Raw genomic sequence first — 21,863 nt, 5'->3', positions numbered from 1 at the left:
TTTAGTAGAGATGGGGTTTCACCATGTTAGCCAGGATGGTCTCCATCTTCTGACCTCGTGATCCGCCTTCCTCGGCCTCCCAAAGTGCTGAGATTACAGGCGTGAACCACCACGCCCGGCCAAATTTTTAAATTTTTTGTAGAGATGGGATCTTGCTGTGTTGCCTGGGCTGGTCTTGTACTTCTGGCCTCAAGTGATCCTCCCACTTCAGCCTTCCTAAGTGCTGGGATTGCAGGTGTGAGCCACTGCACTCGGCCTAACACAATTTTGTGATGGGTCTCCATATTCCTTAAAATTAGAAATGTATCAGCTGGGCATGGTGGCTCACGCCTGTAATCCCAGCACTTAGGGAGGCTGAGGTGGGCAGATCACTTGAGGTCATGAGTTCGAGACTAGCCTGGCCAACATAGTGAAACCTTGTCTCTACTAAAAATACAAAATTTAGGTGGGCATGGTGGTGCACATCTGTGATCCCAGCTACTTGGGAGGCTGAAGCAGGAGAATTGCTTGAACTCAGGAGGCAGAGGTTGCAGTGAGTCAAGATCGCACCATTGCACTCCAGCTTGGGTGACTGAGCAAGACTGTGTCTCAAAAAAAAGTACTATTTTCCCTACATCCTTGCCTACTCCTGCTATTATTGGAATTCATTCCCTACCTCCCAATCTTATGGGTAAAACTTTCTCTTATTTTTTTCTTCAGCAAATTAAACTTAACTCTGTGGCAAAGTCAGTACTCATTAAATATATTTTATTGAAGGAACATAGTCCACTTGGTAGATTTGAGGCTTGAATACTAGAAAGGCTTCTTTTTTGGTTTTTAATTTTTAAAAGATTTTAAGGTTTCGGTGACTAAACTCAATTATCCATAGATAAAAATATTAATGTCATCTTATCTAAATATGTATAGTCTTGAATCTTCCCTAAGGATTATATAGTGCGATTATATTACTTGTAGATGAGAGATGACTATAGGCAAGTAAGTTTGTATACTTTTTTTTGTTTTTGAGACAGAGTCTCACTCTGTTGTCTAGGCTGGAGTGCAGTGGCGCCATCTCAGCTCACTGCAAGCTCCGCCTCCTGGGTTCACACCATTCTCCTGTCTCAGCCTCCCAAGTAGCTGGGATTACAGGAGCCTGCCACCACGCCTGGCTAATTTTTTGTATTTTTTAGTAGAGATGGGGTTTCACCATGTTAGCCAGGATGGTCTCAATCTTCTGACCTCATGATCCACCCGCCTTGGCCTCCCAAAGTGCTGGGATAAGTTTGTATTCTTGACTGTCCTAGCCATTTATAGTTAAAATTAGATCCATAATATTTTTATTTAAAAATTCAAAAAAAATTTTTAATTAAAAAAAAAGTGTTTTTGAATCAGGGTCTCACTCTGTTGCCCAAACTGGAGTGCAGTGGCACGACTGTGGCTCACACTGTAGCCTCAACTTCCCAGGCTCAAATGATCACCCCACCTCAGCCTCCTGAGTAGCTGGGATTACAGGTGCATGGCGACATGCCTGGCTAATTTTTACATTTCTTCTAGAGATAGGGTCTCACTAAGTTGCCAGAGCTGGTCTTGAATTGCTGGGCTCAAGTGATTCACCCGCCTTGGCCTCCCAAAGTACTGGGATTACAGGTGTGAGACACTGCACTGTGCCCTTGATGTTTTATTATTTTGTTTTATTATTATTATTTTATGTTATTACTTTTTTTCTGAGACAGAGTCTCACTGTTTTGCCCAGGCTGGAGTGCAGTAGCATGATCTCAGGTCACTACAACCTCTACCTCCCAGGTTGAAGCGATTCTCATGCCTCAGCCTCCTGAGTACCTAGGAATACAGGTGTGCATCACCACTGCCTGGCTGATTTTTGTAGTTTTAGTAGGGACAGGGTTTATCCATGTTGGCCAGCCTGGTCTTCAACTCCTGGCCTCAAGTGATCCACCTGCCTTGGCCTCCCAAGGTGCTGGGATTACAGGCGTAAGCCACCACTCCCTGCCTCCATGATGTTTTATATAGCAGATTAAGATACTTTCCAAAACATCTCATACCAGTTGGTGCATTTTTTATGTTTGTTGTTGAAGGAGTATAATAACTGTCACATAATTTGTTTTTTCATAGATTATCTTGACAATGGTAATAATAAAATGGCAATTCAGCAAGCAGATAAATTGTTGAAGAAACATAAGGATCTTCATTGTGCTAAGGTAACTTCATTTGCCCTTCAGTTACTTACCTGTGGCGGGTTATATTTGTAATTCCTTACCTTAAAGAGAAAGGAGGGCTGGGCGCTGTGGCTCACACCTGTAATCCTAGCACTTTGGGAGGCCAAGGTGGGGCAGATCATGAGGTCAGGAGTTCGAGACCAGCCTGACCAACATGTTGAAAACCTGTCTCTACTAAAAATACAAAAATTAGCCTGGCTTGGTGGCGTGTGCTTGTTATCCCAGCTACGCAGTAGGCTGAGGCAGCAGAATCACTTGAACCCCGGAGGTGGAGGTTGCAGTGAGTGGAGATTGCGCCATTGCACTGCATCCCGGGCGACACTGTGAGACTCTGTCTCAAAAAAAAAAAAAAAAAAGAGAAAGGATGGCTAGTAGTGTCTTTTTTGTTTTTGAGACGGAGTTTTCCTCTTGTTGCCCAGGCTGGAGTGCAATGGCTTGATCTCAGCTACCGCAGCCTCTGCCTCCCAGGTTCAAGCGATTCTCCTGCTTTAGCCTCCCACATAGTTGGGATGACAGGCATGCACCACCATGCCCAGCTAATTTTGTATATTTTTTAGTAGAGATGGGGTTTCCTCATGTTGGTCAGGCTGGTCTCAAACTCCTGACCTCAGGTGATCTGCCTGCCTCAGCCTCCCAGAGTGCTGGGGTTACAGACGTGAGCCACTGGGCCCAGCTGACTATTTGTGTTTTTTCTCAGTACTTTATAGGTCATTTATTTCCATAGTCACTTACATGCCACAAGTGATATTTCTCTTTTTTTTTTTTTTTTGTGATGGAGTCTTGCTCTGTTGCCCAGGCTGGCGTGCAGTGGCATGATATCGGCTCACTGCAACCTCTGCCTCCCGGGTTCAAACGATTCTCCTGCCTAAGCCTCCCAAGTAGCTGGGACTACAGGCGTGTCCTACCACGCCCAGCTAATTTTTTTGTATTTTTAATAGAGACGGTGTTTTATGGTGTTAGCCAGGATGGTCTTGTTCTCCTGACCTCCTGATCCACCTGCCTTGGCCTCCCAAAGTGCTGGGATTATAGGCGTGAGCCACTGTGCCTGGCTGTGATATTTCAATAAAAGCTAACTTTATTTCTTTGCATATTGCTTACCTAATTTATTTTATTTTCACAGAATCCTTTTATGCAATATTGTGCACTTTTTTTTTTTTTGGGACAAAGTCTCTATTAGCCAGGCTGGAGTGCAGTGGCGCAACCGTGACTCACTACAGCCTTGGTCTTCTGATCTCAAATGATCCTCTCTTCTCAGCCTCCTGCATAGCTGGGACTATGGGACTACAGGGTGTACCACCATGCCTGGCTATTGTTTTTTTTTTTTTTTGGAGATAGGGTCTCTCTCACTCTGTTGCCTAGGCTGGACTGCAGTGACGTGATCACAGCTCACTGCAGCTTTAACATCTTGGACTCTAGTGATCCTCCTACCTCAGCCTCTTGAGTAGCCGGGACCACAGATGTGCACCACCACACCTGGCTAATTCTTAAACTTTTTGTAAAAATGGGGTCTCACTATGTTGCCTAGGCCAGTCTTGAACTTGTGGGCTCAAGTAATCCTCCCGCCTTGGCCTTCCAAAGTGCTGGGGTTACATTCCTGACCATCGAACCTGGCCTATTGTTTTCCTTCAAATTTTTTCTAGAGATGAGGTCTCACTGTGTTGCCTAGGCTGGTCTCAAAGTCTTGGGCTCAAGTGATCCTCCTGCCTTAGTCTCCCAAAGTGTTATAGGCATGAGTGCACCATGCCAGTGCTATTGTTCACTTTTTTTTTTCCAAGACAGGTTCTCATTCTGTCGCCCACGCTAGAGTGCCTTGACGTGATCAACCTCCCAAGCTCAAGCAGTCCTCCCATCTCAACCAGTCAAGTAGCTGGGTGTACACCACCATACCCAGCTAATTTTTTATTATTTTTTGTAGAGATGGAGTCTCACCACGTTGCCCAGGCCGGTCTTGAACTCCTGGGCTCCAGCGATGTGCCCGTCTTGGCCTCCCAAAGTACCGGGATTACAGACGTGAGCCACCGCACCCAGCCTGAAACTAGTATATCAGCAACTTAGGCATACCTTAATACTTGTTCTTTCAGATCAGCTTTCTTTGGTTCATATTTCCTTTTCTGTCCTTTTAAAAACTAATTTTTCTGTTGTTACTATCAGGTTTTAAAGGCAATTGGTTTACAGAGAACTGGAAAGCAAGAGGAGGCCTTTACTCTTGCACAGGAGGTGGCAGCCCTTGAACCCACAGATGACAACTCACTGCAGGCACTGACTATCCTTTACCGAGAGATGCACCGACGTATGTTTCTTTCTTTTCATTGTTTTTAAACTTGAGCTGAAAATTTTGGATATTTCTGACTGAGTTATCTGTTTGCCGTTGTCTGATTTGTCATTCATGATTTGAATGGATGACAGTAGGTAGAATAACACATTAGCCAGGGTTTGCAAGAACTGTAGCTAGAAAGGATAGTTTACATGCATTAGGATCCTTGAATTGGAATGAGGATTAAAGTGACTTCATTTGTGATATTTTGATTTGCTAAATGGAGGCTTCACCCTTATTTTCACTTTTTAATATGGAAAATTTCAAGCAGACAAAAATAGAATAGAATAATAAACCCCGTTGTTCTTATTATCCACCTTCAGCAATTAACACATGGCCCAAATTTTATTTTGTTTCTACCCTTTCCCCTGGCAGATTATTTCAGAGCATATCCTAAGTAGTCCATCGTTTCTTCTGAAATAAAGGTTTTTATTGTTAATTTCTTAAATATTTCATTGTGAAATAATACATATTTTTCATAGTACATATTATAAAATAATCTTTTTTATGTAACATATAAATAAATTTGATGTGTAATAATGAAAACTCATGAACCTACCTCCTAATTTAAGAAGTGGAGCATTGCCGGGCGTAGTGGCTCACACCTGTAATCCTAGCACTTTGGATGGCGAGGCAGGCAGATCATTTGAGGTCAGGAGTTTGAGACCAGCCTGGCCAACATAGTGAAACCTTGTCAGCTGGGTGTGGTGGTGCACGCCTGTAATCCCAGCTACTTGGGAAGCTGAAGCAGGAGAATCAAAACCTCCACCTCCTGAGTTCATGCATCCTCTCCTGCCTCGGCTTCCCAGGTAGCTGGGATTACAGGCATGCACCACCATCCCCAGCTAATTTTTGCATTTTTAGTAGAAACGGAGTTTCACCATGTTGGCCGGGCTGGTCTCAAACTCCTGACCTCAAGTGATCTACCTGCCTTGGCCTCCGAAAGTGCTGGGATTACAGCCGTGAGCCAAGTGCACCTGGCCTCCTCAATCAATCTTAATTCTCCTTTTACCTATCAAGAGTTACTTGCTATTCTGAATATTTTTTATTCTCTTGCTTTTCTTTAAATGTTTATTACATTTATTTCTCTTAGTAATACATTATTAATTTTGCTTAATTTTAAAATTTTGTTAGTGTATCTGTACTGTATATGTTCTGTGACTTGCATTTGTCATCTAGTAGCCAAGTGGCTATAGTTAATCCATTTTCACTACCACAAAATATTTCACTGGGTAACTACATTACAATATCTAGGAGTGGAATTTTCAAGTCATGGGGTAAGTGTATGTTTAGCATAAAGCAAGATAATGTCAACTTCTTTTATAAATAGAATAGCAGTTTTTGAGTTCTGATTGCTTACATGCTTGTCAACACTTGGTATGCTTTGTCTCTTCATTCATTCAAATAGCTCAGATTGTAACATTTGGTATTTGTAACCTTAAACATTGTTGCCAATTTCTTTTGAGAGGGGGTTTTGCTGTGTTGCCCAGGCTAGTTTTGAACTCTTTAGGCTCAAGCCATCTGCCTGCCTCAGCCTCCCAAAGTGCTGGGATTATAGGCACAAGGCACTGTGCTCAGCTTCAATTTTGTTTTTAATTTTTACAAAAGATAAAACTTAAGAGTTGAGGTATTATATCTGAATATTTACAGATTATGTTGGTTTAGGGATATGGATTCTTCTCCAGTGTTTTAAAAAAATCATTTACTCCACAGATATTGGTGGCATGTTTCTCTATAACTGCTATTCTATCAGAGTCAAAGATAAAAAATGCACTTTCAGCTGGGCGCGGTGGCTCACACCTGTAATCCCAGTACTTTGGGAGGCTGAGATGGGCAGATCACCTGAGGTCGGGAGTTTGAGACCAGCCTGACCAACATGGAGAAACCCTGTCTCTACTAAAAATACAAAATTAGCCGGGCATGGTGATGCATGCCTGTAATCCCAGTTACTTGGGAGGCTGAGGCAGGAGAATCACCCGAACCTGGGAGGCGGAGGTTGCGGTGAGCCGAGATTGCGCCATTACACTCCAGCCTGGGTAACGAGCAAAACTCCATCTCAAAAAAAAAAAAAAAAAAAAAGCACTTTCTGCTGTCATGTCACTCATTGTCTATAAGGGGAAGTAGATCACTAGACAGTATACTACATTATGTGTTAATAAATGCTACAGTACAGCCTGGGCAACATGGCGAAACACTGTCTCTACAAAAAATAAGTCAGTTGTGGTGGTATGTGCCTTCAGAACCAGCTATTGGGAGGCTGAGGTTGGAGAATCACCTGAGCTTGAAAGGTCAAGGCTGCAGTGAGCCGTGATTGTGCCATTGCACTCCAGCCTGGGCAACAGAGTGAGACCCTGTCTCCAAAAAAAAAAAAAAAGCTACAATATACTTATTTATATAAGATTCCAAGATGGCAGAAGGAGGCAGTAGTCAAATTGCAGTGGAGGAGCAGAGATGGTGTTCAGAGAAAGTTTACAGTTCAACTTACATTTGAATTGGGTCTTGGCTGATGTTCACTAAGATAAAAGAGAGGAAAGGAGAATTCAGGCAGAGGGAAGAGTGTAGAGGCATAGAGGTATGCATGATACATCCCAGAGAATCTGGTGGAACTACAAATAGTTTGTGGCTACATGATAAAGTGCTGAGGGAAAGAGGAGACAGGGGCCAGATCCTATAAGGTCTTATATGTTGTAAATGCTATGAGGAGACTTGACCTATTCCATGCTTCATTTAAACACCACCTAACCGAGAGATGAATGATGATTGGATGAGGCCAAGCAGATACTTCTTCTATAATGATAGGAGACATCTATTTCTGCCAGATAGGAAGAACATTAAATGCCATTAGAATTTTCTTGAAGTATAACTTGAATCTTATTTCTCTTTATCTTAGCGGAGTTAGTTACAAAACTTTATGAGGCAGCTGTGAAGAAAGTTCCCAATAGTGAGGAGTATCACTCTCACCTCTTCATGGCCTATGCCAGAGTGGGTGAATACAAGAAAATGCAACAGGTAATTTGATCCCCAAACCTACTGGGCTATGGGATTTACTATTAGAAGTAAAAGTCTCTTTCGTGTGAGTTAACTGCGCTGGGTGTGTGTGTGTAGAATTGAATTTATGGATTTTTTTTGTGTGGAGGTCAGTCAGTTGTTTTCCTTATGTGTTTAAAGTTGAACTGTTTTTCAAGATCTTTAAATGTTTTATTTGGGAATAAGTTGATTGTTCTTTTGTGGCCTGATGTTATGTTTTGTTTGGTTTTGGTAATTCAGCTTCAGATTGTCCCACTGCATCAGATTGCTGTTAAATTTTTAGAAAATGGGCAGATATACCAGAGCAAAAAATGAACAACTATGGAAAGAGTAAATTTAAAGGTTACATCTAATTTGTAAATTTAAACTGTTGATAGCCTGCTAAGATTTTTAAATCCACCAGGGGAAGAATCCCTGTTGCCTGACATGTTTCTTTTTAAATTTATTTTTTGTTTTTTTTTGTTTTTGGTTTAAGGCAGCTTATTTGGCTGCTACCATATTTTAGGTATTCTTTACATACATCTGAAGGAGCCTCATTTGAACACATTTAAATTAGGTTGCGGGTAAAGCTAACATCTCAGAGAAATGAAATCAGAACTATTAAGTCCATAAATGGCTATGATGTCAAGCTAGTATTTTTCTTTTTCTTTTTTTGAGATGGGATTTTTCTGTTGTTACCCAGGCTGGAGTGCAATGGTGCGATCTCGGCTCACTGCAACCTCTGCCTCCTGGGTTCAACGATTCTCCTGCCTCAGCCTCCTGAGTAGCTGGGATTACGTGCATGCGCCACCACTCCCGGCTAATTTTGTATTTTTAGTAGAGACAGGGTTTCTCCATGTTGGTCAGGCTGGTCTCGAACTCCCAACCTCAGGTGATCTGCCCGCCTTGGCCTCTCAAAGTGGTGGGATTACAGGCGTGAGCCACCACACCCAGCCCAAGCTAGTACTTCTTTAGAAATGCTTTCTTCGTGGGTATAATATCTTCTGAAGGCAAAATGTTTTGTGTTTTCATCTTATTCTTTACATTAAATATCAAGTTACAACAATAGATAATTTGGGCAGGGTGGCAGATACTATATTAATATAAATATAAATTCTTAAAATCAGTCTCTGTATTTTAAGTTTATGCAAGTTTTAACATTGGAGAATTTTTTTTTTTTTTCTCTCTTGTGATGGAGTCTTGCTCTGTTGCCCAGGCTGGAGTGCAGTGGCACGATCTTGGCTCACTGCAACTTCTGCCTCCCAGGTTCAAGCGATTCTCCTGCCTGAGCCTCCCAAGTAGCTGGGATTACAGGTGCACACCACCACACCCGGCTAATTTTTGTGTTTTTAGTAGAGGTGAGGTTTCACCATGTTGGCCAGGCTGGTCTCAAACTGCTCACCTCAAGTGATCCGCCCACCTTGGCCTCCCAAAGTGCTGGGATTACAGACGTGAGCCAGTGCGCTCAACTGGAGAAATTTTTTGAGGGATCCCAATGTAATTATTTAATAACATTTTATTAATTTATTTACGGAAAGGTATTTAGACATTATAATTTTTAAAAATGTAAAATGGCTATGGGTGTGTATTTATATATAAATATAAATATATATATATATATATTTTTTGGAGACAGTCTGGCTCTGTCATCCAGGCTGGAATCCAGTGATACGATCTCGTCTCACTGCAACCTTCATCTCCTGGGTTCAAGCGATTCTTCTGCCTCAGCCTCCCGAGTACTGGGACTACAGGTGCACGTCACCACACCCGGCTAATTTTTGTATTTTTAATAGAGATGGTGTTTCACCATATTGGCCAGGCTGGTCTCGAACTCATGACCTCATGATCTGCCCACCTCAGCCTCCCAAAGTGCTGGGATTACAGGCGTGAGCCACCGTGCCCAGCCATAAAATGGGTATATTTTTTTAAATTGGCAATGCTAACATATATACATATAAATCCTTAATATCATTTTTATTTGTAAGATTATGTTTTTTTTGTTTGTTTTTTTTTTGTTTGTTTTTTTTGAGACGGAATCTTGCTCTGTTGCCCAGACTGGAGTGTAGTGGCCGGATCTCAGCTCACTGCAAGCTCTGCCTCCCGGGTTCACGCCATTCTCCTGCCTCAGCCTCCGGAGTAGCTGGGACTACAGGCGCCTGTCACCTCGCCCGGCTAGTTTTTTTGTATTTTTTAGTAGAGACGGGGTTTCACTGTGTTAGCCAGGATGGTCTCGATCTCCTGACCTCGTGATCCGCCCGTCTCGGCCTCCCAAAGTGCTGGGATTACAGACTTGAGCCACCGCGCCCGGCCTAAGATTATGTTTTAAGCAAAGTGTATTAAATATTCATTCAGAAGGACAGAGTAAAAGAAGTTATAGTTCATCCCTATGGTACATAAAATGCATTCCCCCATCTCTCCAAATAATACTGGGTGTCTTTATATGGTTGACATAGAAAGATGTTCCCAGTATATGTTAATTGAGACAAGCAATGGCCTTCTCTTCCCATTCTTCTCATGTTGTCCTCAAAAAGGATATACTTCTTTTCTTTCTTTTTCTTTTTTTGAGATAGACTCTCTCTGTCGCCTAGGCTGGAGTGCTGTGGTGTAATCTCAGCTTAACTGCAAACTCTGCCTCCTGGGTTCAAGTGATTCTCCCACCTCTGCCTCCCAAGTAGCTGGGATTACAGGTGCCTGCCACCACACCTGGCTAATTTTTTTTTTTGTTGTTGAGATGAAGCCTCACTCTCTGTTGCCCAGGCTGGAGTGCAGTGGCGTGATCTCGGCTCACTGCAACCTCCGCCTCCCGGGTTCAAGCGATTCTCCTGCCTCAGCCTCCTGAGTAGCTGGGGTTGCAGGTGCACACCGCCATGCCCAGCTAATTTTTGTATTTTTAGTAGAGACGGAGTTTCACCATATTGGTCAGGCTGGTCTCAAACTCGTGACCTCGTGACCCACCTGCCTCAGCCTCCCAAAGTGCTGGGATTACAGGCATGAGCCACTGCACTCGGCTAACTTCTGCATTTTTAATAGAGACGGGCTTTAACCATATTGGCTGGGCTGGTCTCAAACTCCTGACGTCAAGTGATCTACCTGCCTCAGCTTCCCAAAAGTGTTGGGATTACAGGTGTAAGCCACTGCACCCGGCTAATTTTTATTTATTTACTTATTGAGTCTCGCTCTGTCTCCAGACTGGAGTGCAGTGGTGCGATCTTGGCTCACTACAACCTCGCCTCCTGGGTTCGAGAGATCCTCCTGTCTCAGCCTCCTGAGTAGCTGGGACTACAGGTGCGCGCCACTATGCCCAGCTAATTTTTTGTATTTTTAGTAGAGACAGGGTTTCACCATGCTGGCCAGGCTGGTCTCCATCTCTTGACCTCATGATCCGCCCACCTTGGCCTCCCAAAGTGCTGGGATTACAGGCTTGAGCCACTGCACCCTGCCTGCGCCTGGCTAATTTTTATACTGTTGCTGCTTAAGGAAGTTACAGTTTCTTAGCTTAAGTATGTTTATTTTGAGTGTGGAATGTCAGTCTGAGGTATTTCACAAATTTAATGTCATATTTCATATGGATAAAGGTTTTTGTTTGATTTGCTGATTGTTGATTTTCCATTGCCTAGAATAGCATCTGCACATTAATTTGTTAAGCGAATACAGTTTGTATAAACTGGTGGAGGTAGGAGGGAGGGAAACTTAAGAGCTTCTGCTGCCCCAAATAACATTTCTGGCTGGTGATTCTGAAACCACCATAAATGAAGAGTAGCTAGTTTTTCATATGGTGATAAGGTTTTTCTTTTCCTGTAAATGACATTCTCATTCTGCGTCACCAACTTAGATTCATGTTTTTAAACTTGTCTGTCATCAAAAATTTTGTTTTAGCAGATTATCAGAGCCTGCAAGATCATAGGGTATGGACATGAAATTTTTGCCTTGCATTTTATATTAATTCATATTCTAATGTTACATATTTTTATCTCTGTATGTCTTATAAAAATGTTTTCCCATATTCTCAAGTAAAATGGATTTCTTAACTTTTATTTATTTTTAAACATTTATTCATTTTTTGTAGAGATGAGATTTCACTATGTTTCCCAGACTGGTCTTGAACTGCTGGGTTCAAGCAATCCTCCTGCCTTGGCTTCCCAAAGTGCAGGGATTACAGGCATGAGCCACTGTACCCAGCCAGTTTTCTAACTCAAAGAAAAAATTATTATTTTTTATTTTGATTGTAAAGTCTTCCCAGGGATCAGTTGAATTTCCTAACATTTTTCATTTTATACCTGTGGAGTATATGTACCCCAGTGTTAGAAGCAGGAGCCTCAAGCCATCTTCGACTCTCCTATCCTTTATGTCCTTGTTGTCTCTAGATCATCTTCATTCTACTGCTGCTGTATCTTTTTTTTTTTTTTGACATGGGGTTTCACTCTTGTCGCCCAGGCTGGAGTTCAGTGGTGCAATTCCGGCCTACTGCAATCTCCTCCTCCTGGGTTCAAGCGATTCTCCTGCCTCAGCCCCCTGAGTAGCTGAGATTACAGGCACCCACCTCCATGCCCAGCTAATTTTCATATTTTTAGTAGAGACAGAGTTTCACCATCACTTTTTCTTTTACCTTAACTTTATTGGCCAAGCTGGTCTCGAACTCCTGACCTCAGGTAATCCTCCTGCCTCGGCCTCCCAAAGTGTTGGGATTATAGGCGTGAGCTATGGTGCCCGGCATCTGCTGTATCTTTCCAGGTTTCTTTTCTGTTTGATCTACCCCATCCTGGTTTTGTGCCTCATCACCTCACCTTTTCTTTCTTCCTACTTTGTCTCTTCACAGTACTGCTAAGATACTATTCCTAGAAGAGTGTAGATTTATATATATCACTTCTCTATTCTGTATAGGCTCCTTTTTTTTAACACCTTACAACAAAAGTACCTTGGCCTATCTTTCAACACTTTTCCTACTACTCTGAATTGTTTTAGCCAGATATCCTACTTGTTTTTATCAGCATATATCCCTTAACTTTCTTGAATGTTTTTTGTTCAGACTCATTTTTCTCCTACTTTGAGGTGATTCATTTACCCATTCACTGCAAATATTTGTAGTTTTATATGTATCGTTACCACACCCCCGCACCCCGCCGCCATGTTCTGTTTGACCTTCAAAGTCATCTGAAAGATGGCTACCTTGGAGGGGCTTTAATTATAACGTTCTCCTCTCTACTTTCCCTTAAGGAAGAAAGAGGTAAGAAAATGAACAACTTTGCCTTCCTTGGAAAAACCCTAGCATGGTGTTTTATATAGGACATTTATTTTTATATTTTAGTTTTATCATTTTGATTTTGAAACAGAGTCTCTGTTGCCCTCGCTGGAGTGCAGTGGTGTGATCACAGCTCACTGCAGCCTCCATCTCCCTGGGCTCAGGTGATCTTCCCACCTTAGCCCCTCACCAGTAGCTGGGACCACAGGTGCTTGCCACCACGCTGGTTAACGTGTGTGTGTGTGTGTGTGTGTGTGTGTAAGATTTAAAATGTTGCACAGGTGCTTGCCACCACGCTGGTTAACATGTGTGTGTGTGTGTGTGTGTGTGTGTGTGTGTGTGTGTGTGTGTGTAAGATTTAAAATGTTGCCCAGGCTAGTCTCAAACTCCTTGAGCTCAAATGATCCTCCTGTCTCAGCTTCCCAAAATGTTGGGATTACAGGCATGAGTCATCATGGCTGGCCTAGGACATTTATTTTTTATTATTATTTATTTATTTTTTGGAGACAGAGTCTCACTCTGTTGCCCACGCTAGAGTGCAGTGGCGCAATATCTGGTCACTGCAACCTCCACCTCCCAGGTTCAAGCGATTCTCTATCTTAGCCTCCCGAGTAGCTTGGATTACAGGTCCCTGCTGCCACATCCAGCTAATTTTTGTATTTTTAGTAGAGATGGAGTTTTTCCATGTTGGCTCGCCTGGTCTCGAACTCCTGACCTCAGGTGATCTGCCAGCCTCGGCCTCCCAAAGTGCAGGGATTACAGGCATGAGCCACTGTGCCTGGCCCAGGACATTTATTTTAAATGCTAAATACATTTCAGTCATTTATGTATTTGTTTTCTCCCTCGCTTTTAAATGGCTTTGGGACAGGGACTCGATCTTTGAATCTTTGTTGGGAATAGATAGTTTCTTCTACTTCATAGGAGCTCCATTAGATTGGCAGTAATTTTGGAACTAGATTGGCGGTAGGCAAAAGATTAAAAAACATATGAAAATTACTTGATGGAGTTTTTAGCGTCAATTACTAGTTGGCTAATTATGGATACAGTCTAAATTATGCTTGAATAGGTCTATTCTTTTTTAAAAGCATGTTCTTGCTTTTAAGTATTTGCATATTATACATTTTATAATGAAAGATTTTAGTTCTAATTATTGGAATCTTGAAGTAACCATATTATTTTCCTAAGAAGAATTTTTGAATTATGGCATAGTAATCTTTTCTGATATTGAAGTTTAAGTGTATTCTCTGGGCTTGTTTATTTGTTTTTACTAATAACTGGTTAGTATGGTATCTTCAGTAAAGTTTATTGATGTATAGTACACTTACAAGCCAAATTTTGTGTTTGCTTTGTAGTTTGCTAGAACTATATTGGATTGCAGTGTATTCTGGAAATATCGGACTTTAATTTTAGAAAATTCTGGTTCAGAAATTGAAGTGTCACTCATAACATGAATATTCACCTTTGTGATTACTACTATTGCTATAGCCATCAAGTCACTAGGCATTTACTAACTGGAATATGTAAATATATTGCTGTTCTCCCAATAAATTTTTTGTCATGTGTCTAGATCATTAATCCCCCTCTGTATGGTGTTTCTAAATAAAATATTTATGGTTCTCTTTTAGGCTGGCATGGCTCTATATAAGATTGTCCCCAAAAATCCCTACTACTTTTGGTCTGTGATGAGCTTAATTATGCAAGTGAGTATGGCATTCAGAATGGGATTGAGGTTTGGTTTTATTTTTTATATAGTCATTGTCCTCAATGTGTCTTCTGAACTTTTTTTTTTTTTGAGACAGGGTCACGCTGTCACCCAGGCAGGAGTGCAGTGGTGCAATCAATCATAGCTCACTGCTGCCTTGACCTCCTAGGCTCAAATAGTCCCTCTATCTCAACCTCCCAAGTATCTGGGACTACAGGTGCATACCACCTTGCCTGGCTAATTAAAACAAAATTCTTTTTTTTGGTCAGATGTGGTGGGTCACACCTGTAATCCCAGCACTTTGGGAGGCCGAGGTGGGTGGATCACGAGGTCAGGAAATCGAGACCATCCTGACCAACATGGTAAAACCCCATCTCTACTAAAAATATAAAAATTAGCTGGGCGTGGTGGCACGTGCCTGTAATCGCAGCTACTCTGGAGGCTGAGGCAGAAGGATCACTTGAACTTGGGAGGTGGAGGTTGCAGTGAGATGAGATTGTACCACTGGATTCCAGCTTGGGCGACAGTGAGACTGTTCAAGACCAGGCTGGTCTTGAACTCCCGGCCTCAAGCAATCAATCCTCCTGCCTCAGCCTCCCAAAGTGCTGGGATTACAAGCATCAGCCTCTGCATCTGACTGTGAACATTTTGCGTAATGTGTTGTAGCATGTCAGACAGGGAGTTTGTGTTGTCAGTTGACTTAAGTTAGGGATTTTGAGTATTGTTTATGAGTTGGTATATCAGTTTATTTGTGGGTAGCATGGACTGTATTTCCCCTGAATCTCTGATCTATTGCTGGGTTGCTTGATCAAGCATGAGCCTTGAAATGTTTGATATTACAACTTGATGTTTGCCTTTAAGACAACATTGCTGGTTAGTTAATGGCTCATTGAACTGGGTGGCCTTCTTTTATCACTTCTCCTTTCTGAGCCTCAGTTTGCTCTTTTGCAGAAAGGAGACACTTCTCTCCCAGGGACCAAAGTGAGATTCTGTATAGGAGAGGATGGGGAGGAAGGATTTAAAAGTAGTGATTAAGAACAGATGTTATGGGGTCAGACAGGTCTGCTTTCATACGTTAGCTTTACCACATGTCTGGTAAAGCTGTTTGGGAAATCTCTTAACTTTAATTTTTTTTTTTTTCTGTTGTCCAAACTGGAGTGCATGGCACAATGCACCTCCTAGGTTCAAGTGATTCTCATGCCTCAGCCTCCCGAGTAGCTAGGATTACAATCATGCACCACCACACACACCCAGCTAATTTAAAAATTTTTTTTCAGTAGAGATGGGAGTTTTGCCATGTTGTCCAGGCTGGTCTCAAAACTTCTGGCCTCAAGGGATCCACCTGTCTCAGCCTCCCAGAGTGTTAAGTTTACAGTCATGAGCCACCACACCTGGCCTAACCTTAGTTTCTTTGTAAAATAAGCATAACATCTACTTTGAAAGGTTGTTTACAAGGGTTAAGTGATCTGTGAGCAGATTCTGACGTTATTAACTTTATGAATTTCATGTGTTAATTTTTGTTACCAATTTAAGGTAACTAGCTACTAGTAAACTGTGTAATGAAAGGAATTGGCATTTCTCTTGCAGTATGTGAACATCTCAAAGATACCTGGAAGGCTTTCCTCTTCAAATACCTGATAATACTCATAAATAATAAACAGTATAGGCATGCTGCCTCTTTATATTCTTTTAGAAAAATGTATAAATAACCGACTTAAATGCTAGGTTGTATTGTGGAAGCTCAGTATTTCAAGAACACATAGGATAATGAATCTTTAGCAGAGAAATCTTTTGTAAAACAAACCACTCTGTAATGTGCCTCCTTGGCAGGGAATTCATATTAGATCTGATATTTGACATGATGGATTGATAATTATGTGCCCAATTAACGGTAATGTTACTATCAATAGCGCAAGCAGGGGAGAAATTAGAATGAAACGTTATTTTTCTTCTTTCAGTCTATATCGGCACAGGATGAAAACCTCTCAAAAACAATGTTTCTGCCCCTTGCTGAGAGAATGGTAGAAAAAATGGTGAAAGAGGACAAGATAGAAGCTGAGGCTGAAGTGAGTATTTTAAGCCCACTTTTGTGTTCTCATTTTTTTGCTGGTGCTACACTATTATGTTATAATACTATAAACTGTTGTTTTGTTCCAGTTTGATAGCTGGGTCCTCACTCTTGGCCTTTGGGTAAATGTGAAGCCCTCAGCTTAGGTCTAATCACTGAGCTGTTTCTAGCAAGTACTCTAGGCTGAGATGTATATAGATGGGAGAGAGATAGATGGAGAAGATCCTGTTACCTTTTTCTTACTGTCAGTTTCATCTCATTTGAAGACATGCTCTATTAAATAACTTTTTAAAAACCTATAAATGACTATCTTTTTATTATTGAAAAGTTTCAGAGGTTGCACTTCTTGTTTTTTTTTCTGTAAGGTTGAACTTTATTATATGATCCTGGAACGTTTGGGAAAGTACCAGGAGGCCTTGGATGTCATCAGAGGGAAATTAGGAGGTAATTTTTAAAAATTTTCTTAAAGCTTTTTTTTTTTCTTATTTAAACATGAAAAATGTTTATCGTAGAAAATTTCCACATAAGGATATAAAGACATAAACACTTTTGATCATTTTGTTATATTCTTCCAGACTTTTCTGTATGTTGTAAATTTATTTTTAAAAATGTTTTTACTTGAAAATAACAGATTCAGAAACTTCAAGGAATGTGAAAGGTTATGCTTCAGATCTCTAGCCCTCTTCCCATAGCTTTTCCTCCAGTTATACTTTATATTCTTCGAAAGATTCATCTTCTCCACTTTTTTTTTTTTCTTAAACACGAATGAAAACATAGTATGCCTGGCTCATAGAATAATCTTATTCAGTTAGTGCAATGTTTTTATTAAAAAAATTTTTTTCTTTAAAAATTGCCCCTCTAGTTAGGATTTGTACTCTGTAGATACCACAAACATTCCTTCTTTATTTACATTTTTGTCCTATGAAGGCATTTGAGTTCGTGAACTCTGCTCTGCATACTCTTATACCCATTATTTATTTTTATTATTTGTTGATTTATTTTAAAGAGATGAGGGCTCACTGTGTTGCCGAGGCTGGGAACTCCTGGGCTCAAGCAATTCTCCCATCTCAGCCTCCCAAGTAACTAGGACTAGGGGCACACACCACCACACTGGGCTCCATTGTTTCTTTTTTTTTTTTTTTTTTTTTGGAGGCAGAGTCTCGCTCTGTGGCCAGGCTGGAGTGTAGTGGCGTAATCTCAGCTCACTGCAACCTCCGCCTCCTGGGTTCAAGCCATTCTTCTGCCTCAGCCTCCTGAGTAGCTGGGATTACAGGCATGCACCACCACGCCCAGCTAATTTTTGTATTTTTAGTAGAGACGGGGTTTCACAATGTTGACCAGGCTGGTCTCAAACTCCTGATCTCAAGTGATCTGCCTGCCTCGGCCTCCCAAAGTGCTGGGATTATAGGTGTGAGCCACCACACCTGGCCTCCATTATTTTATTATTATTTTAACTAAATTGTATTTCCTAGAGATAAAGTTCACTACCTCACTCTCTTTAATGACTGTCCAGTGTTCCACAGTGTGAATATAGAAATTTACTTAACAAGTTTTTGGTGCATATTTAGGCTACTCCCAAGAAACTTTTTTTTTTTTTTTTTTTTTTTTTTTTTGAGACAGGGCTTTGCTCTGTTAGCCAGGCTAGAATGCAGTAGCACCATCACAGCTCACTGCAGCCTTGACCTCCGGGGTTTAAGTTATCCTTTCACTACAGCCTCCTAAATTGTTAGGACTCCAGGCGTATGCCACTAAACCTGGCCAATTTTTACATTTTTTGTAGAGGCAGGGTCTCACTATGTTGCCCAGGCTGGTCTTGAACTCCTGGGCTCAAGTGATCTGCCTGCTTCAGCCTCCCAAAGTGCTGGGATTACTACAGGTGTGACCTGTCATGCCTGGCCTTTTTTTTTTTTTTCCTTTTTTTTTAAACTAGATTATAGTTCTATGGATAGTTAAAATTTAGATTCTCAACAGGAAATTCATAATGTAATTTTTGGTATCCTTAATCTACTAAACAGTTGGGCAAATCTAATTTGGTCAGGAGTATCATCCTAGTTTTTTTGTTTTCAGTTGTTTGGAAAGAGTTTGATTCATCTCCACTCTTTTTTTGTGTTCTTTCAACATCTCATCTTTCTTACCTCACGTCAGCCCAGCCCTATTTGATATTTTGGAACTGTATGGATGGGCAGCCTGTCTATGGACTAAATTTACTAGTCCCTAGATGCTGTTGGGATTTTATAAGTATAACCCATGTACTGTTAATAGATCTTCAACCCAATACATTGTGGAACCTATCATTTTACAAAGAAAATGATTATAAAAATTTACTGTCAGTAATGTACTTTTTTCTTTGAAGTAAAATAATCTTTAATAAGATAGTAGTAGTTTGTATGTAATAGTGGTCCCATTTTGTAAGAGAGTGAATTAAAAAATGTGACATTTAGGCCAGGCCCGGTAGCTCACAGCAGTAATCCCAGCACTTTAGGAGGCTGAGATGGGTGGATCACCTGAGGTCAGGAGTTTAAGACCAGCCTGGCCAACATGGTGAAACCCTGTCTCTACTAAAAAATACAAAAATCAGCCAGGCGTGGTGGCAGGTGCCTGTAATCCCAGCCACTTGGGAGGCTGAGACAGGAGAATCACTTGAACCCAGGAGGTGGAGGTTGCAGTGAGCCAAGATCATGCCATTGCACTCCAGCCTGGGTGACAAGAGTGAAACTCCATCTCAAAAAATAAAAATAAAAAAGGAAGAAAGGAAAATGTGACATTTTCCTTCTTGTGGTTGGACTGTATCTGGTAATTGTCAGAAATGAAACCAGCTTACCAACTTTTACAACTTTTGATTTTAGAGAAGTTGACAAGTGAGATTCAGAGTCGGGAAAATAAATGCATGGCTATGTACAAGAAGCTGAGCAGGTGGCCAGAGTGCAATGCCCTTTCCCGGCGCCTCTTACTAAAAAAGTAAGTAAAAGCTTTCTTTTATACCATTTGACTGTAGTGAGGCTTTAAGACCTCACTGTTGATTTTCTTGGTGTCTTGTGTTTTAAAGTTTCTGGGCATAAAGTTTTCTTATAGTAGTTGTGTCCTGCATGTTTGTAAAGGTTTGTAAGGAGCCTTCATCTTTCAGTAGAGTATTATAATGGTACTTGTAGTCTGGGCGTGGTGGCTCATGCCTGTAATCCCAGCACTTTGGGAGGCTGAGGCGGGCAGGTCACTTGAGGTCAGGAGTTTGAGACCAGCCTGGCCAACGTGGCAAAACCCCGTCTTTACTAAAAATACAAAAATTAGTTAGTCGTGGTGGTGCGTGCCTGTAGTCCCAGCTCCTTGGGAGGCTGAGGCACAAGAATCACTTGAACCCAGGAGGTGGAGGTTGCAGTGAGCTGAGATCGTGCCACTGCACTCCAGCCTGAGTGACAGAGTGAGACTCCATCTCAAAAAGAAAAAAAAAGATACTTGTGATCATGGTGCTGAATTCTAGTTAGGGTTTAAGAATGAACACTGAAAATCATTAATTTCTCAAATTCAGTATTCCCCTGAAAGAGAGAGCCTTCATTCTTTGCTACAGCACTTCTCTCCCCTTCCCTTCATTTTGGAAGTGCTTATGTGGGGACTTGTCTGTTATGAATATTAGTTTTCTAGACCTGGTCATTTTATTGAGGGAAAGAGTAGCTTACTAGTCTTTACAAATACAAAGTAGTATTACTTTGAAAATGCCTCTGGAATGCCTTTTAGAGTTGCAAAGGAAACATGGAGTGGGTGGGGGTGAGCCAACCTACTACATACTAAAATGTAACTTACAAAATAAATTGAATATCATAGTTCCTAAGGCAGATCTGTCACAACTTGAGTTTAATCCTGTGTGCATCATTCAATCTGATTTTAGCTCAGATGACTGGCAGTTCTATCTGACTTATTTCGATTCTGTCTTTCGACTGATTGAAGAGGCCTGGACTCCTCCTGCTGAAGGTGAACAGTAAGTTGTCTTCTTTCCTGAATTACAATGGCGCTTTTTAATATAGTGTAGTGAAAGGATTTCATTATAAGCCAATCGAATTCTCTTTTTCTGTCTCAATAAAGTATTCCTTTCAAAGTAAGAGATTTTTTCCTATTTTTTAAAGTATAAAATACACAAGTTCATTCTAAAAATCACGTTAGTGCCGAAATATGTGGTGTGCTAATTTCCACTTATCCTACCATTCCAGAAATAACTATTTTTAACAGTTTGGTGCCTTTCTGCCAGATTTATTTTCATGTTTATGCTAAGATAATTATTCTTTTTCTTTTTCTCTTTTTTTGTTTTTGAGACGGAGATTGACTCTTGTCACCCAGGCTGGAGTGCAATGGCATGATCTTGGCTCACTGCAACCTCTGCCTCCCAGATTCAAGCAGTTCTCCTGCCGCAGCCTTCCGAATAGCTGGGACTACAGGTGCCCGCCACCATGCCCAGCGAATTTTTGTATTTTTGGTAGAGGCGGTGTTTCACTGTGTTGGCCAGGATGGTCTCGAACTCCTGACCTCAGGTGATCCACCCACCACCACATCTTAGCCTCCCAAACTGCTGGGATTACAGGCATGAGCCATTGCGCCCAGCTTAATTATCCTTATATAATATAAAAATGGGATTGTATTAGACATGATTTGCAACCTGTTATTTTCTGCCTTAAAATATTTCTTGAACATCTTTCATTTCTGGTACATATAGATCTCTTTCATTTTATTTTTTCCCCCAGCAGCTTAGGAGTACGCCAGATGTACCATAATTCATTTAGCCTTTTCCCTATTGATGATACTTGGATTTTTGAAGATCTCTTTTTTTTCCTTTGTCCTTTTGTTATTGGCTATCGTAGGCAGTACTACAATAAAATTTTTTTTTCCTTTTTTTTTTTTTTTTTTTTTTTTGGAGACGGAATCTCGCTCTGTCGCCCAAGCTGGAGTGCAGTGGCCGGATCTCAGCTCACTGCAAGCTCCGCCTCCCGGGTTTACGCCATTCTCCTGCCTCAGCCTCCCGAGTAGCTGGGACTACAGGCACCCGCCACCTCGCCCGGCTAGTTTTTTTGTATTTTTTAGTAGAGACGGGGTTTCACCATGTTAGCCAGGATGGTCTCGATCTCCTGACCTCGTGATTCGCCCGTCTCGGCCTCCGAAAGTGCTGGGATTACAGGCTTGAGCCACCGCGCCCGGCTTTTTTTCCTTTTTATAGGCATCTAGAGGTAAATGAATAAATGGCATCTTTTAAAAAATCAATACAGAAGTAAGATTCAAGATGACAGTTATGAGCTGATGCTTGCTTCATAATATTAACTACATTACCTAATTTTTCTTAG

General features: G+C 41.3%; 1 protein-coding gene across 2 annotated transcripts in view; it reads left to right on the top strand.

Annotated features, from left to right (window-relative positions):
* Positions 1 to 21,863, top strand: part of NAA25 (N-alpha-acetyltransferase 25, NatB auxiliary subunit) — an 85,667-nt gene that overhangs the window by 14,404 nt on the left and 49,400 nt on the right. The window contains exons 2-9 of one of the 2 annotated variants that reach the window (XM_015152849.3): positions 2,110 to 2,195; positions 4,365 to 4,503; positions 7,418 to 7,536; positions 14,398 to 14,472; positions 16,433 to 16,540; positions 16,908 to 16,986; positions 19,389 to 19,500; positions 20,423 to 20,512. In XM_015152849.3, coding sequence (XP_015008335.1) covers positions 2,110 to 2,195; positions 4,365 to 4,503; positions 7,418 to 7,536; positions 14,398 to 14,472; positions 16,433 to 16,540; positions 16,908 to 16,986; positions 19,389 to 19,500; positions 20,423 to 20,512 — 808 coding nt within the window. The remainder of the gene's footprint in view (positions 1 to 2,109; positions 2,196 to 4,364; positions 4,504 to 7,417; positions 7,537 to 14,397; positions 14,473 to 16,432; positions 16,541 to 16,907; positions 16,987 to 19,388; positions 19,501 to 20,422; positions 20,513 to 21,863) is intronic. The other variant, XM_015152851.3, reaches the window with a different exon arrangement.

This window comes from Macaca mulatta, chromosome 11 (assembly GCF_049350105.2).
Source record: "Macaca mulatta isolate MMU2019108-1 chromosome 11, T2T-MMU8v2.0, whole genome shotgun sequence".
Taxonomy (NCBI): domain Eukaryota; kingdom Metazoa; phylum Chordata; class Mammalia; order Primates; family Cercopithecidae; genus Macaca; species Macaca mulatta.
Note: the sequence above shows the minus strand (reverse complement) of the source record. Positions and strands in the feature narration are given on the sequence as shown.